The 15,093-nt window shown below is 46.6% G+C and overlaps 1 protein-coding gene across 2 annotated transcripts in view; it reads right to left on the reverse strand.

Moving 5' to 3' along the window:
- Positions 1-6,499: 6,499 nt before the first annotated feature.
- Kcnk13 (potassium two pore domain channel subfamily K member 13) overlaps positions 6,500-15,093 on the reverse strand; it is a 92,221-nt gene continuing 83,627 nt past the window's right edge. For both annotated transcript variants that reach the window (XM_052185259.1, XM_052185260.1), the window contains exon 3: positions 6,500-8,199. In XM_052185259.1, the coding sequence (XP_052041219.1) occupies positions 7,316-8,199 (884 nt within the window). In that variant the 3' untranslated portion in view covers positions 6,500-7,315. The remainder of the gene's footprint in view (positions 8,200-15,093) is intronic.

Genomic DNA, 15,093 nt, shown 5'->3' on the forward strand with positions numbered 1-15,093 from the left:
AACAGGCCCCTAAGCTATCAAACAAGAATATTCTAAGAAAATTCTGAGACAAAAATAAAACCAAGCTTGTCAAGGCTGTCTATGAGAAAGCAGGTGACTTGGGGACACACAGGGGCAGAGCCCTTGCAGGCTAAAGTGGGCCTGCTCAGCTTAACAGAGGGGGTTGCTGAAGAGGTGAGAGAAAGTTCTAGAAGACTGAAAGGGAATCTCAGAGCTGGTGACAGCATTAGAATTTTGGTGGAGGCTGCTTCTCATGGTTGCCTCCCCTCAGGTGGACATTTTCAACAAGAGTTATACTCTAGAGACAGTTAGCCCACCCTAGAAACAGTGGGATGGAAGAGTCTGGATTCCTGCCCTCGTGGCACCAGAATAAGCCACAACACAATTTCATACCCATGGTGCAACGGGGACCACGTCTGCCTTCCTAACACATGACTAAAAGAGTAGACATTATTTATTAATTAATTTATAGTGTGTGTGTGTGTGTATTGATACAGGGTCTCATGAATCCTAGGCTTAGCCTTAAAATATGTAGCCTTGAACTCCTGATACAAAACAAAACAAAACATTCATAACCAATTCAGAAAAAGATCCTGTGCATGTGAACTGTACAACCAAAAACCCACATCTCACCAAAAAACTCGCATCACTTACAAAAATTAGATTCTTCCATTCTCTCTACCCGTGGCTCCCCAGTTTTAGCTCACTGGACCCTTGCCTTCAGGACCTGCTAGCGTTGGAATTTGGAGTTCCCTCCTTGAATATAAGGTCTGAGAATTTGCATCTGTAACAAGTTTCCATTCACTGATACTGCAGCCTTTGCCCCAAGAATCATCCCCCTCACCCCAAAACTTCACTTCAAGCTGGTGTCCTCAGCTGCTGAGGACACGAGGCTCAATTTGTGTCACAGCTCCGAGCTCAAGTCACACCCTGGTCCAGGTGTGCCTGGCTGTGCCAGCTGCAGAAAGCCTTGCTTTGTTTCTCTTTAATGCTCTTACTTTGAGATAATTTTATCCTTACACACGATTGTAAAAAGAGTGCAGAGTGTTCCCATATACTTGTTACCCAACTTCCCCTTGCGTGAATGAACATCTTGAACAACCACAGAACACTCATCCAAACCAAGGATTTACGCTTGGGCAAGGCTATCAACTCCACACCACCACTCATTGGACTCCATCCCTACTGTAATGCCCTGTTCACACTCCATGGTCCAGCCTAGGACCCTAAACTACCTTAGGCCAACAGGAGCTACCATGTTTGTTCTGTCTCCTCTGCCTCCTCCACATAGCTCATCTGTCTCCGTGAGCCTGAGCTTTAAAGTCCTGGTCAGTTATTCCCCAGGATGTACCTTGGTGTCCTCATGTGACCAGACGGCAGGGATGGGTCACAGTGAGAACACAGGGCTTGGCCTGTTGTGTCAGATAACATAGATGTGACACGTTTCACTACAATGTTAACTTAGTTTTCTGGAGAATCATGGTGCCTACCAGAATTTGCTTCTGTGATTGTATTCTTCATAACTATCAGATATTTAAAATTGCCAGAGAGTAAACCTGGGGCCTCACAGTGCTGTGTAAGAATTCTATCATTGAGCTACAGTTCCAGCCCTAACTATCAAATATTTTGATAGCCACTCCTTGAAACTGCAAACACACTAATTTTGCTTTGAATTTTATATCATTAATTTTAATATTTATTGGTGGATCTTGCTTGTGCATATCATTAATCTTGTACCCCCCCTGGGTACACGTGGGTGCATGCACCCCCCCCCACATACACAGTTTACAAAGTGCCAGATACAAAACACAAAGAAAAAAATTTAGAAGACAGCTAGGGAAAAAAGGAACATTATGTTCTCAAGAACCATGAAAACGATAGCAAAATTCATATTAGGAGCCACACTAATCAAAAGACAACTGTGTGATACTATTTGAAAGGCTACATTATTTTTTAAAACTTGGCAGCGTAGAATTCTGTCAATCAGGAGCATTTTCCAAAGCAGAGGAGAGGGCTGGGGAAATGTTTCAATAGGTAAAATGCTTGCTGTGTAAGTGTGAGCGTCGGAGTTTGCATCCCCAGCATGCATAGAAATGCTGGGAAGGCATGGTGGCCCAGCTCACACCCAGTGCTCAGGAGGTAGAGAAAGGCCATCCTTGGAACCAGCTCACTAGCCAGTCTAACCATATCAGGGAGCTCTGGGTTCAAGTGAGGGACCCCGTCTCAATATATAAGGTGCAAATCAACTAAGAAGACCTCTGGCTTCCTACACAAGCAGCTCTTTGTGTGAGAACACCAGGGCTTGGATCCTAGTGCTGGAAAGGGTGGGTCAGTCACTTACCCCACTGAGCCCCATCTCTGTAGAACACCAGCTCCCTCTGCCAGCTGATGGAAGGATCCAGTGAGGTGGTGCCCAGGGAGGGCATCAGAACTCTCAGAAAGCGTGTGGGCAGGGGGCTGCAGGTTTGGATTTAGAGAGGGAAGGCCCACTAGCACTGCATCCAGCTGGGAAAGATTTTGCATGCCACGCCATGTCAATGATCGTGTTTCTTCTGTTGTTCAGTGTCTCCTTAGTTTTGCACACACATCTACATGAGAACATATAGTCTGTCTCTCTGTCTCTGTCTCCTCCTGACACTGTCCACTCAGTCACACACCCATACAGAAACTGGAGGCATAACAAGGACTTTTATCAGACAGATCATGACTGAAAGAATTAATTCTTCATCATCAAAGGTACCTTTCTGAAAGGAACATTACAGAAGCTTCTCTACCATTTTAAAACAATCGTGGGCGGGAGGAGAAACAGTTCTATACAGAAGAATTGTAATTAATAGCCATAGGTAGAATTACAGCATTAGGGAATTACCATCACCAAAGGAAATCACTTCCAGCCATATTTACAAACCACTGCCAACCCAATCCTCAGTAAATGGGATAAAAATCAGATCATTACTTATCCTCGTATCCAGAAAGATTAGAGGAAGTTTGAAGATTAAGTGCCTGCCTGTTCCACAGTGTGGTTATGAAAATATTACAAATACAAGTAAGCCCTAGATCTTAAAATACTGCATGTGTATGTATGTATATGTGTGTGTGAGTGTATGTGTGTGTGATTATATGTGTGTATGAGTGTGTACATGTGTATGTATGTGTGAAGGTGTGTGTGTGACTGTATATGTGTGTGAATATGTGTATGTGTGAGTATATGTGTGTGAGTGAGTGTGACTGATTGCATGTGTGTCTGTGTGTACAAGTGTGTCTGTATATGAGCATGTGAATGTGTGTGTATGTGAATGTGTATGTTTGTGAGTGTATGTGTGTATGTGTGTGAGGGTGTATGTGTGTGTGACTGTATATATGTTTGAGTGTATGTGTGTGTTAATGTATATGTATGAGTGTGCATGTGAGTGTGTGTGAGTGTATGTGTGTGACTATATATGTATGTGAGTGTGTGAGTATATGTGTGTGAGTATATTGTGTGAGTTTATGTGTGTGAGTGTGTGTGAATGTATATGTGTGTCTATATGTGTGTAAGTGTGTATGTTTGTGTTGCATGATCATTTCTAAAGCGCTGTATTGTATCAAGCGACTTGATGAGGGTCAGCTGATACTGAAATGGAAGCTCTCTGGAACAGATACCAGGATTTGGAGGTGGGAGTGTGGGAGGTGGAACAAAACTAAGGAGACATCACTGAACAACAGAAGAAACACGATCATTGGCATGGCGTGGCATGCAAAATCTTTCCCAGCTGGATGCAGTGTCCGTGGGCCTTCCCTCTCTAAATCCAAACCTGCAGCCCCCCTGCCCACACGCTTTCTGAGAGTCCCGATGCCCTCCCTGGGCACCACCTCACTGGATCCTTCCATCAGCTGGCAGAGGGAGCTGGTGTTCTACAGAGATGGGGCTCAGTGGGGTAAGTGACTGACCCACCCTTTCCAGCACTCAAGCCTTGGTGTTCTCACACAGGTTTTCACACACTGGCCTGAGCTCAGAAACAGTGCTCTGCTATTTGTTTGCTGTTGTCCCAGATGCGGACACCAAGGATATGGACAGAATGTAAGATGTCTTTAGGGACCCTCAGTGTGGAATTAACATGGAATCACATAGTGAGGGATAGTTCCTTCTCAACTCCCTCCTGTTTCTTTTGGCTCCATTATAGAACAGTCTGATTCAGGTGTCTCCTTCCATTTGCTTACATTCGATAACATTTCCTGTTGTCACTTAACCATTTGAAATGACATAGTTGTTTTTAAAATGTGTGTGTGTGTGTGTGTGTGTGTGTGTGTGTGTATGCTGTGAAGGCCAGAGGACAGCTTGTTAGAGTTCTTTTCTTCGATCAAGTGAGTTTCAGGAATTGAACTCACATTGCCAGACTTAACAGCAAGCTTTTACCTACAGAGCCATCTTGCTGGCCTTCTTTTGTTTTTTAGGGGCGGGGCAGGGTCTCCTGTGGCCTTGGCTGGCTGGAACTTTACCACTGATAAATGGCCTTGAGCGCTGGGTCCTCTCACCTCAACAGGCACAACTATGGCCACCTATTCTCCAGTTTTCTAAGAGAGAAAAGCCTTGGGGCTTAGAGCCCTCGCTAGGATGCAGGATTTGGATAGAATTTAATAACACAGTTTGAGCGTTACTTTACCATCTCCTATTTATAGCAAGTGCTTACAGGCTTTCATTTGGTGTGACGGTCTCTTTTAAAAACAAAATGAATTATAAGCTGGGTCGATGGGAATGCTGAGGAGACAGAAGCATGGAGTTCTGCCACAACGCGGGCAAGCGACGTGGGACGAACCTCAGAGAAACCGGCTACTGTTTCTCCTCTGTCAGAGAAAACCCCGAACCTCCTACATAGAGCCTGAAAGCAACGTCAGTAGGGAGACCTTGAACTCCTGACACAGGATCCTCGGCCATCTATTATGCCTGGTTGAGGATTGCTGACAGCATGCCTGGTGGGGACAGAGGTGGCAAGAGGCAGTAACAGTGTAGAAAGACATGGCTGCCATCAGCCAGGAATGTACGTCTGTCCGCCGGTCCGTAAGCTTGCTTCGTGTAGCTGCTACTCTATCAGGAGCCTCATGGACCTGGGCTTTGATCATTACTGCCTAAAATGTCTTGTTGGCCAGCTCATGTCTATGAGTAATAATAAAGAGACTTTATTAAGTGAGGGTTCCTAATTTTTCAAGTTGTTTATTTATTCCCTCCCCTCCCTTCCTTCCTCCCTCTCCTCCTCTCTTCTTCCTTCCCTCCTTCCTTCTTTCCTTCCTTTCTCTCCCATACACTTTTCTCCTAACACCCATTCTCCAGTGTTCCCACAAGGGAACCCTCAGCCCAGAGAAAAAGCTGCTCATGTTGGGAGACTCAGAGAGGATTTCGAGGGAATCCAAGTTCAATTTTCTAAAACTTTGGCTGAGTTGGGCACTATCACTCACTCCTGTAACTCCTTTTTCTGGGAGGCAGAAACTAAAAAGGTCACGTGTTCAAGGCCAGATGGAACCACCTAGTGAGAACCCGTCTCAACAAACAAACAAACAAACAAAAACAGAGCAGAAAGTTTATGGGTGTGTTGGAGCACACTCACAGGAATCCACACATCGGTCGGAGCAGCTCCTGTAAGCATCCTCCTTTGAAGTTGACCCACTTGATAAGCCCTGATTGCAAGGCTGCGTCTGACCTCCTGACACAGTGCTGTGGTCTCTAGGGACCTGCACAGGGAACCAGGACCTGCTACTCTATGCTTCCTCTTGTACCAGGAATCTAAGCATCAATAAACTTAAGAAGGAGCACCCAGCTCCTGGTGGCACAGAGCAGAGGGGCAGCTTGCTTTGTGGTGACAATTACCCTCTTAGATTTGGTAGCAACTCCAGGTTGCTTCCCTTTAAGAGCGATGCAGTACACACTGGGAGATAAAGAAAAGGTCTTTCAGCCTACAGAGAACCCCAGGGAGTGGGCTCAAAGCTGGATGGGGGAGGGGCCAAGAGACCCAAGTTTATTCCCCGGATTCCTGAGTCTTTCTCCTAACTGCATCTAGCCAGGCCTGAGACTTAGATGAGGGGCTGGTCCCTGAGTCACCTGCAGCTTCGTTTGTGACAGTCAAGGGTGGTTTGAGACAACGTCCTAGGGCACCTTGAACTCGCAAGCTCTGATCTGCCTGCCCTACCCTTGACTGGTTTTCTGCTGTCTTCTTTTCTGGTCCACCTAATCACTTCTGAGAGTGCTGTGTGCACCCATTCTAATCTTGTAAAACATGACTCCCGCTATATGCCTTTCATGTTTTTCTCTTGCATTTCAGAAGACTAGCAACCTCCATTCCTAGGAAGGATGTTATAATGGCCTGTTATAACTTCACACCTCTGGCCTTGGTATAGTCTCAGAAGCCAGCCCTGCAGCAGATGAGACCAGGAAGCCACACTTCAGTATGTGGCCTGAAATGTTATGCTCCAGCCCAGACTCCATGATGAGGCTCCGCTACACCGTCCGCAATGATTACCCACGGCCTCGTAGTTAACAAAAGGAGAATTTATTAAATTTTCAGTTCCAATAAATAGTTGCCTCTACAACAGGCCCCAAGCCCTGGTAAAGTGACACAATCCGCGTAACCATTCAGAGAGAACACAGTTAAGCTGTGGGCTTTAGTAACAAGATGGAGTTTCCCTTCTCCTTGACTCACTGCCAAGCTTCAAGGTTTGCAGATGGAGTTAGTTTTCTTATCACGTTAAGATCCAAAAGATACATTAGTCAAACAGGAAACAAAACAAAACCAAGACTCTCAAACAGAGAAGCAGGTATATAGAGTTGATCGTTTCCCTGTCAATGGAACCAACAACAGAAGGCTTGGAAGGAAGCCCAGCACAAAGAAGGCCCAGAGACGTTCTGGAATATTCGTTGCCTTTCCTTGAGAGGCTGGGGGAAGGTCAGTCACCATTCACACTCCAGGACAGAATCAGGCTTTCTGAGGCTTTCCCTCCCTAGGGATGGATCACGGGTGGATCATGGTAGTGAAATTAAAGCTGGACCGAGACTTGTCTCCCTCAGATGATCACAGCTCTCACAGCTCTGGAGGAAGGCGAGGCCCTCAGCAATTCCAAAAGTGAAATTTGGAATTCAAGAGTAAAGTAAGAATCAGGGACGGAGGCTTTAGTCCTTGACCTTGAGAGGCTCTTGTTGCTCGATGCCAAGGTCAGATTTCAAAACCTGGGCTGGAGGTGCTAATTGCCACGGCCAGAGCCTCAGCTGAACTCACCAGTGGTGGAGTGACAATGTCTAATCCCTCACTTGCCCTGGGTTTCCTCATCTAGCAGCTGCCTCTGGTCCCTACCTATCTCCACTGGTCTCTGCCAACCTGTTGTTCATTACTGCAAAGGCTCCCACTCCCCCTGAGAACTCGTCATCCCGGGAGGATGCACTGGCCTGGTGGGGTCCACCATTGGCCATCTCAGACAACTGCTTCTGCAGGATGGCCAGGGACACCTTGTTGGTGTCCTTCATGGAGATCATCTCCCCCGAGAGACGTCGTCCATCGGTGTCACTTTCCATCACCCCGTCTGTCTCTATGGAGATGTTGCACCTGTTCCGGATATTACCCGGCATCACCACATTCCTCCTGGACCGCAGGAGTCCTCTTTGGCATTGTGGGTAACACGCGCTATCCAGTTTCCTCAGGATCCAGTTCACGGTCTGTTTGATCAGGATGGAGATGACGTTAAACAAGGAGTAGATGCAGCAGACGCCCATGAGGATGAGGAAGAAATTGAAGAAGCGGTAGAGCCCTTGGCTCTCATATTGAGCATTCTGGCTGCTGACCAGGTCCCCGAAGCCGATGGTGCTGAAAGCCACAAAACAGAAGTAGACCGAGTCAAAGTAGCTCCAGCCCTCCATGGCGGTGTACAGAGCCGAGGCTCCGCAGGAGATGGCCACTGACGCCAGGCATAGGATCAGCATGACGTAGTACACTGAGGGCTTCCAGCCAGCCAGGCTGTCCGCCACGCCCTTTTCAGGGGCCTTCACGCTGTCCTGGGTCACCGCCCCACGTCTGCGCAGCTGCTGCTGGTGACAGGATCTCATGACATAGGCAATGACGGTGATCAGCCGCTCCAGGAAGAGGTTGAAGAAGAGGATGGTACTCGCACATCCAATGAGACCATAAAAGATGAGAAAAATCTTCCCTCCCGTGGTGGCTGGTGTTGTCATCCCGAACCCTGAAGAAGACAAAAACCAGGGGAGAAAAGCATGAGCGGGAGCCTGGCTGGGAGAGGAGTTGATATTGAGCAGCGGTTCTCGACCCTTCCTAACGCTGGGACCCTTCAATATGGTTCCTCATGCTGTCTCGGCTGCTTCACCCCTACCATAAGATTATCTTCATAACTGTAAGTTTGCTACTGTTATGAATTCTTATGTAAGTACCCGATATGGAAATGCGAACCCCAAAGGGATGCGAACCCACAGGTTGAGGTCTGCTGGTGTATAAGGCTTGGAGGCTGGTGAAGGATGGGAAGAAACAGTTATAAAATCCCTCAGCCCTTTCTAGGGAAGCAGAGAATCCCCATCTCTGTCGGAAGGCAGTAGTTCAGCATACAGAGTTCAGCCGCCTACAAAAATACGGGCTTATGCAGACTCCTAAAAATTCATTTATTCCACAAACACGGAACTAGGAATAAAACCAGAAGTGCTCTGTCCCCCTGGATCACTGGGTCTGCAGGATGACTAGTATATCGTATGGTAAGTACTGGGCTTGGGAGTGGTACAGGGCTTCCTGGCAGCTGCAGAGAGGGGCAGCCATCGCAGTCTCGGGGTTCTAAGAAGGTTACACAGAGGGTCTTGGAAACCCAGGAAAAGGCAGAAGGAGCATGCATACATCTTTTGTGTGTATGTATGTGGTGAGTGTGTGTGTCTGGATGGGCATGTGCACTTGCTTGTGCACGTGCATGAATCTGGGGACCGGAAGTGGATGTTGGGTATCTTCCTCAACTACAGTCCACTTTATTTGTTGAGGCAAGGTCTTTCACTGAACCTGGAGCTCACAGGCTCCTGAGCTTAGCTAGTCAGTGTGCCCTGCAGACGCCCAGTCTCTGCCTCCTGAGTGTTGGCATTAAAGGTTCTAACTCTGGTCCTCACACTTTTCCCTTCATTTGCAAGTTCATCTTTCTCATTGTGTCCCATCACTTGGATCCCAAGTCTTAACCATTATCTGTTCCTTGTAATTTCCTCTCAAGTCTTTCCTTTGTCTTATTGATATTGGTCAACTAGTGGCTGCCTACCCTCGGTTCCCTTGGGAAATGGTCAGATCAGATCTTGGGCTGAGATCTGGGGTTATGCCTTTATGGTGATTGGAGATAACATCAAGGGGCCGTCTTCCCAAACATTTTACCACTGAATCACACACATGTTAGGGAATTAGTTCTCAACTACTGAAGGGACTTCTAGTTACTTTGATGGACTCAGTGGATTCTCTGGACAGGGAGCACTCTTGAGTGTTCCCTATAGAACACAGAAAGCAGAAGGCTGAACCCGTGTACTATGTGTTGGGCCACAGCTGTGGAATGACAGAGATCTTTCCAAATCTTATCTTTCCCATACAATGATGTGTGCATTCATATCCATTCAATTCTCTGACTAAAATCATGGTTCTGAGCTGTGTCTTGTTGGGACACAAAAGGCCTCAAACCAAGATAATGGACGATATCAAGCTTAGCTTACATCAAAATAGGATAGAGAGGAATGAACGGGATATCTGGTAAGGAAGGAGTGAGAGACACGGAGCAATGGAATGGAGACTCTGAGTGTTAGGACCCTTGATGGTGGAGGAAAAAAAAATCAGAATATCACCTCTCCCTTGGAAATCTTGTTTCAAAACTCAATGTCCTTTCAGCCATCTTGCAGTGAAGGTTCTAATTTATCTCTATTATGTAAATAAATTTGTTGTTCTCTATGGTTAGGATCATAATTCTTTAATCTCAAGCTCAGACAAGGTGGTTAGAGTTGGAGAGACTTGGGTTTGATGCGTTAAGTGCTTTAACAAGTTGGTTTCAAACAATGTTATATTCTATCACTGAGTCATAAATGTGTTAGGCAGTTAGTTCCCAACTATCGAAGGAACTTGGAGTTACTTGGATGGATTCAGTGGATTTCTTGAACTGGGAGAGCTTGTGAGGGCTCCCTATAGAGTGAGTGCTCCCTATAGAACACAGAAAACAGACCGCTGGGCCCATGTACTATGTGTTGGGCCACAGCTATGATAGGAATGACTTTTATCTCCCCAAATTCACATGCTGATCTTCACCCATGAGGTGAAAGTTTTATAAAATGCTCCTATGTGAGGTGATTAGCGTGTGGGTGAGGGACCTTCATGGATGGCATCTGTGTCCTTATAATACCTTGGGGCATGGGGATGTGGCTCAGTTGGTTGAGTGCTTGTACAAAAAGCTGGATGTGGTAACAGGTGCCTGCAATCCAGCATATAGGAGATGGAGTCAGGAGGATCAAACGTTTAAAGTTATTGTAGACTACATAGGGATTTCAGAGGCAGCCTGGCCCAGACAACAACAAACTACAACAAAAAATACCTCAGAGAACATCTGCCATGTGAGAACGCTTCAGGGATTCTGTGAGAATCTTGACCTTGGACTTCCAGAACCATGAGCACTATATTCCTTTGTTTCTAAGCCAGCCTTGTGGCATTTGTTAGTCTCCAGAATGAATTTAGACAGCTGTCCATGATGATCTGGACAAGCTCCATGTGAGAATTCCTTCCCTGAAGAGCTGTAAACAATGTCTACCCCCTGCTTAAGAGATCCCAAAGACAAATCAAGATAGGACCTGCATGTAAGCTCCCAACAACAAACCAAAGTATAACTCCACCCGAATTTCACCCTAGGGAACTGAAATTCCCGGAAACTGAGAAGTTTACTGGGCTTCCTTATAGCACACAGGGAGCTTACATGAACGTGGGTGACTACCACAGAGGAAAGTCTTCAACCAGCATGGATGGTGGCCTCCCCATAGCCACATAAATGGAGTCCTCAGTTAACCTTCTCCAGCCTAGAGAGATAGATACTCACACTTCTGGCTACCACAAGGCCATATGCAATTAGTGCAGTACTGCATACAAATGGCTGGGAGGAAACACTGGGATCTCAGGGGAGTTCCACTGATCCTTGACCCTCTCTCCAACCTCTCCTTCTCTAGGCCAGTCAGTCACCTGTCAACAAACTCCATGTGACAGTCTCTTGCAAGCAGGCATAGTTGATCGAGTGAAAATGGTGACCCTTGACCTCAGAGAGCCTACATCCAGGTAAGGACAAGTCAGGCCATTTAAAAGGAAAGCAATGAGTGAAAGTGATGGGTAAATGCAAGTCTAAGGGAGTTATCTCACCACAGGGCTTTTGAATGACGCCTCACCTCAGGCAGAGTGATGAGGAATTGGTGACAAGTTCCAAGGATTGAACATTTCTGGATTCCATCTGTTGATTTGGCTCTACAGGACTTCTTAATTAAAGAAGGAGTCATTGTGACTTTTGATTGCCTGCTGGGCTCACTGGATCACAGCCATCGCTTCCGTCAGCCAAAGTAGCAGAAAATGGTAAGAGTCAAGCATCATGGACAGCTGAGCACTGAAGGCCTGGGGAATAGCCCAGTTGGTAACGTTTAGGACTCTAGTCAATCCCTAGATACAACTGTTTAAAAAAACAGGTATGTGACTATAATCCCAGCACTGGGGAGGAGGGCACAGGTGGATCCCTGCTACATCCTTGCCAGGCCACATAGTCTACTTGGTGATTTCCAGGTCAATTAGAGACTGTCTGAAAAATGGATGGTGCATAGCCTGAGAAACAATGCCCAAAGTTGATGTGTGCGCGCATATGCTCTTAGCAGCTGTGATTCTCAGCATAAGGCCTGCACAAGACAGGACCCATGAATTGTCCTCTCCAAGTAAATACGGTTAATGGTTGTTGGGGGAACAAGAGATGTTTTCTTTACTGGTATAGCCACTGATAAGTTGCCCATCCTTCTGTAAGCAATTCTAATTAAATTTAGGTGGCAGAGCTGTGCCTTCCAGCTTCTACCTACTAGCCTGAATTGTAGACCATTTAATCACGTGGAAGATAGGTTGACAATGTTTACCTCAACACAATCATTATGTCTGAAGTAATAAAAGTCCATAAAGGTTAAAACAGAAGACATTACGGACACTGAGTAAATGGGTCATTTCTTGGCAAAGGAAAAGGCCCTGTGACCAAGGCCTTCCCCATGCTAGGCTAACTCCTCACAGGTGTGTGCTGTGGGTTTGCATGGAATGTGTGTGTCCCTGGAGAGTCTCAAGTTGGAATCTAGTCTCCCCCATTACTTATGAGGAGGAAGGACAACTAGTGTGACGGTGATCTTTAGAAGTGGGCCAGGGCTGGTTGGTATGGCGTGGGATGGGGCTTCAGAGAAGGGGATGGGAAACTGGAGAAGGGGAGAGAAAGGGTGGGACTGGGAGGAGAGGAGGGAGGGGGCTATGATGGGGCTGTAGAGTGAATAAAGAATTAATAAAAAGTGGGAGTTTCGGGGTGTGGTTTTGGTGGCATGGTTAGGGCTAGATTAGATCACCTGAACTGAGCCCTTGAATTGAATGCGGGTGGATCTATAAAGGGAGCAAGCCCACGTGAGGGTCGCTGCACCCTTCCATTCCTGCCATTTTAAGGCTCTGCTAGCAATGTGCCATCGCCGTTTGTGGTCCCCTAAGACTTGGAGCTCCCCAACTATGAGCTAAATAAACCTCTTTTCCTTATAAGCCTTGGGCCCACCCTCCAATCCGTACACATATACATGATCAGAAAGAGCATTTCCTGGAACATGTCATTATAGTAAAATCAGGCTAAACCCCGGGAGAATGGGCATCACTAGTCTACTGGTCCCATTTGACAGAAGAAAAGACTGTGGGAAAGGAAATAATTCCCCAAAGTCTTAAGGCCAGATTTAGAACTTAATATCATGCGTTGTCTTCCAGACCCGTGCTTCCCCCCTTGACTAAGCTGTCAGGTGGACAGGCCATCACGGGACTGAAGGAAGGACATGAAGCAAGTATGCATAATTGTAGACTTTAGCTTTTAGTTTTTAAGTTAAACTATTTATCATCATTTTTACCATGTGAATGTGTGTGCATGACATATATGGGTAGACACATGCATGGCTGGCTCATGTGTGGAGGTCAGAGGACAGCTTCCTGGACTACCTTCTCTCCTTCCACCTCTGACCTCTGACCCTTTTAGCCTCTGGGACACCTGCACTCAACTGAACATGCCCACTGACTCACATACATAATTAAAAATTATATTCTCCCTAGGTGGCTTAACTTCCTCCTGGTAAGCCTTTCCTCTAAAGGTTCCAAAATTTCTCCCTAGGCTGGGGACTCAAATGTTAGCCCATGGACTTTGGAGGACAGTCTATCCTAGCCTACTCCTTTGCATGACGAAATATCGTGATGGTTATCTCACTGCTGGCTTGAAGAGATCTAGAATCACCTGGGAGATGGGCCTCTGGCATGCTGGTGGGGTGTATCGCACTTATGTTAACTGAGGTGGGTGGTTCCGTTCCCTCGGCTTGGATTCTGGACTATATAAAATGGAGAAAGTGAGCTGCACATAACCATTCATTGCCCTCTGATTCTTGATTGTGACCAGCTCCTGTCCTTCAAGCAGTTGAGACTTCCCTGCCATCATGGACTGCACCCTTGAACTGTGAGCTGAAGTAAGCTCTTTCTTTCCTCTCGGAGTTCCCTTTGTCAGGGCATTTTTTCACATCATCAACAAACAAAAGAAACGAAAGCAAAGAATACACACACACACACACACACACCACACACACACTCCACACCATACACACACACACATACACACAAACACACACACACCCCACACCACACACACACAAACACACACACACACACACCCCACACACACACCCCACCCCCACCCCCCCACACACATACCCCACACCACACACACACACATACCCCACACCACACACACACACACCCCACACACACCGCACACCACACACACACACACATACCACACACCCCACACCACACACATACACATACCCCACACCACACACACACACACACACACCACACCCCACACCACACATACACACACACACACACACCCCACACACACCACACACACCCACACACCCCACACACACCCCACACCACACACACACACACACACACCCCACACACCCCACACACCCACACATACACCCCCCACACACCCCACACCACACCCACACCCACACACAAACACACACACACACACCCCACACCCCCACACACACAAACACACAAATGCCACACACACACACACACACACACTACACACACACACCTACTACTACACACACACCTACTACACACACACACACACACACACCACATACATACATAAATACATACACTGAAGTTTGGACCCATACTAAGCAAGTTTCTACCTCAGCGCTATACCTCAACACCCTTTGCTGGAGTATTATAAAGCAAATACCATACAGCACACTGATTCACTCATCAACAAAGAGCATCTCTGACTGCCCAGGGCTTCGTTTATCTACCATAACCACTGTTCTATTACTGCACCTAATAAAATCTAATTTCTAAATGTCGGATGCGCCCTTCTGCATTCAGCACTCTCAGAAACATCTTTCTGCAGATAACCTGTATGAACTGGGTTCTCTCACAGTGCAGACATCTCTTTTAAGAGGTAACAGTCTCCCTCCACAATCATTGGTTAGGTAAATGTTTCCTAAAGAGAAAACTTCTCAAATCAATTAGAGGGAAAACCTTTTGTGTATTATGAGAGTGCCTCCACTTTTGGCGACTCATGCATTCTTTGAAGGGACAGAGAAATTGTCTGGAAGCAAACTGGGAATATGTAGCGGTTGTCACATGTTTATAATGACATCAATTTACTATAACCTCCAAAATATCAGACATGAGACTAGGGCCCCTGCATGCCAACCATGTTATAGATTGCATTTGAAATCCCCAAAGGCCATGTGACAACTGCTTGGCCATCGGTCTCTGGTACTGGGTGGTGGTGGAGACAATAAGACCT

Source organism: Apodemus sylvaticus, chromosome 6, assembly GCF_947179515.1.
Source record: "Apodemus sylvaticus chromosome 6, mApoSyl1.1, whole genome shotgun sequence".
Lineage (NCBI taxonomy): Eukaryota > Metazoa > Chordata > Mammalia > Rodentia > Muridae > Apodemus > Apodemus sylvaticus.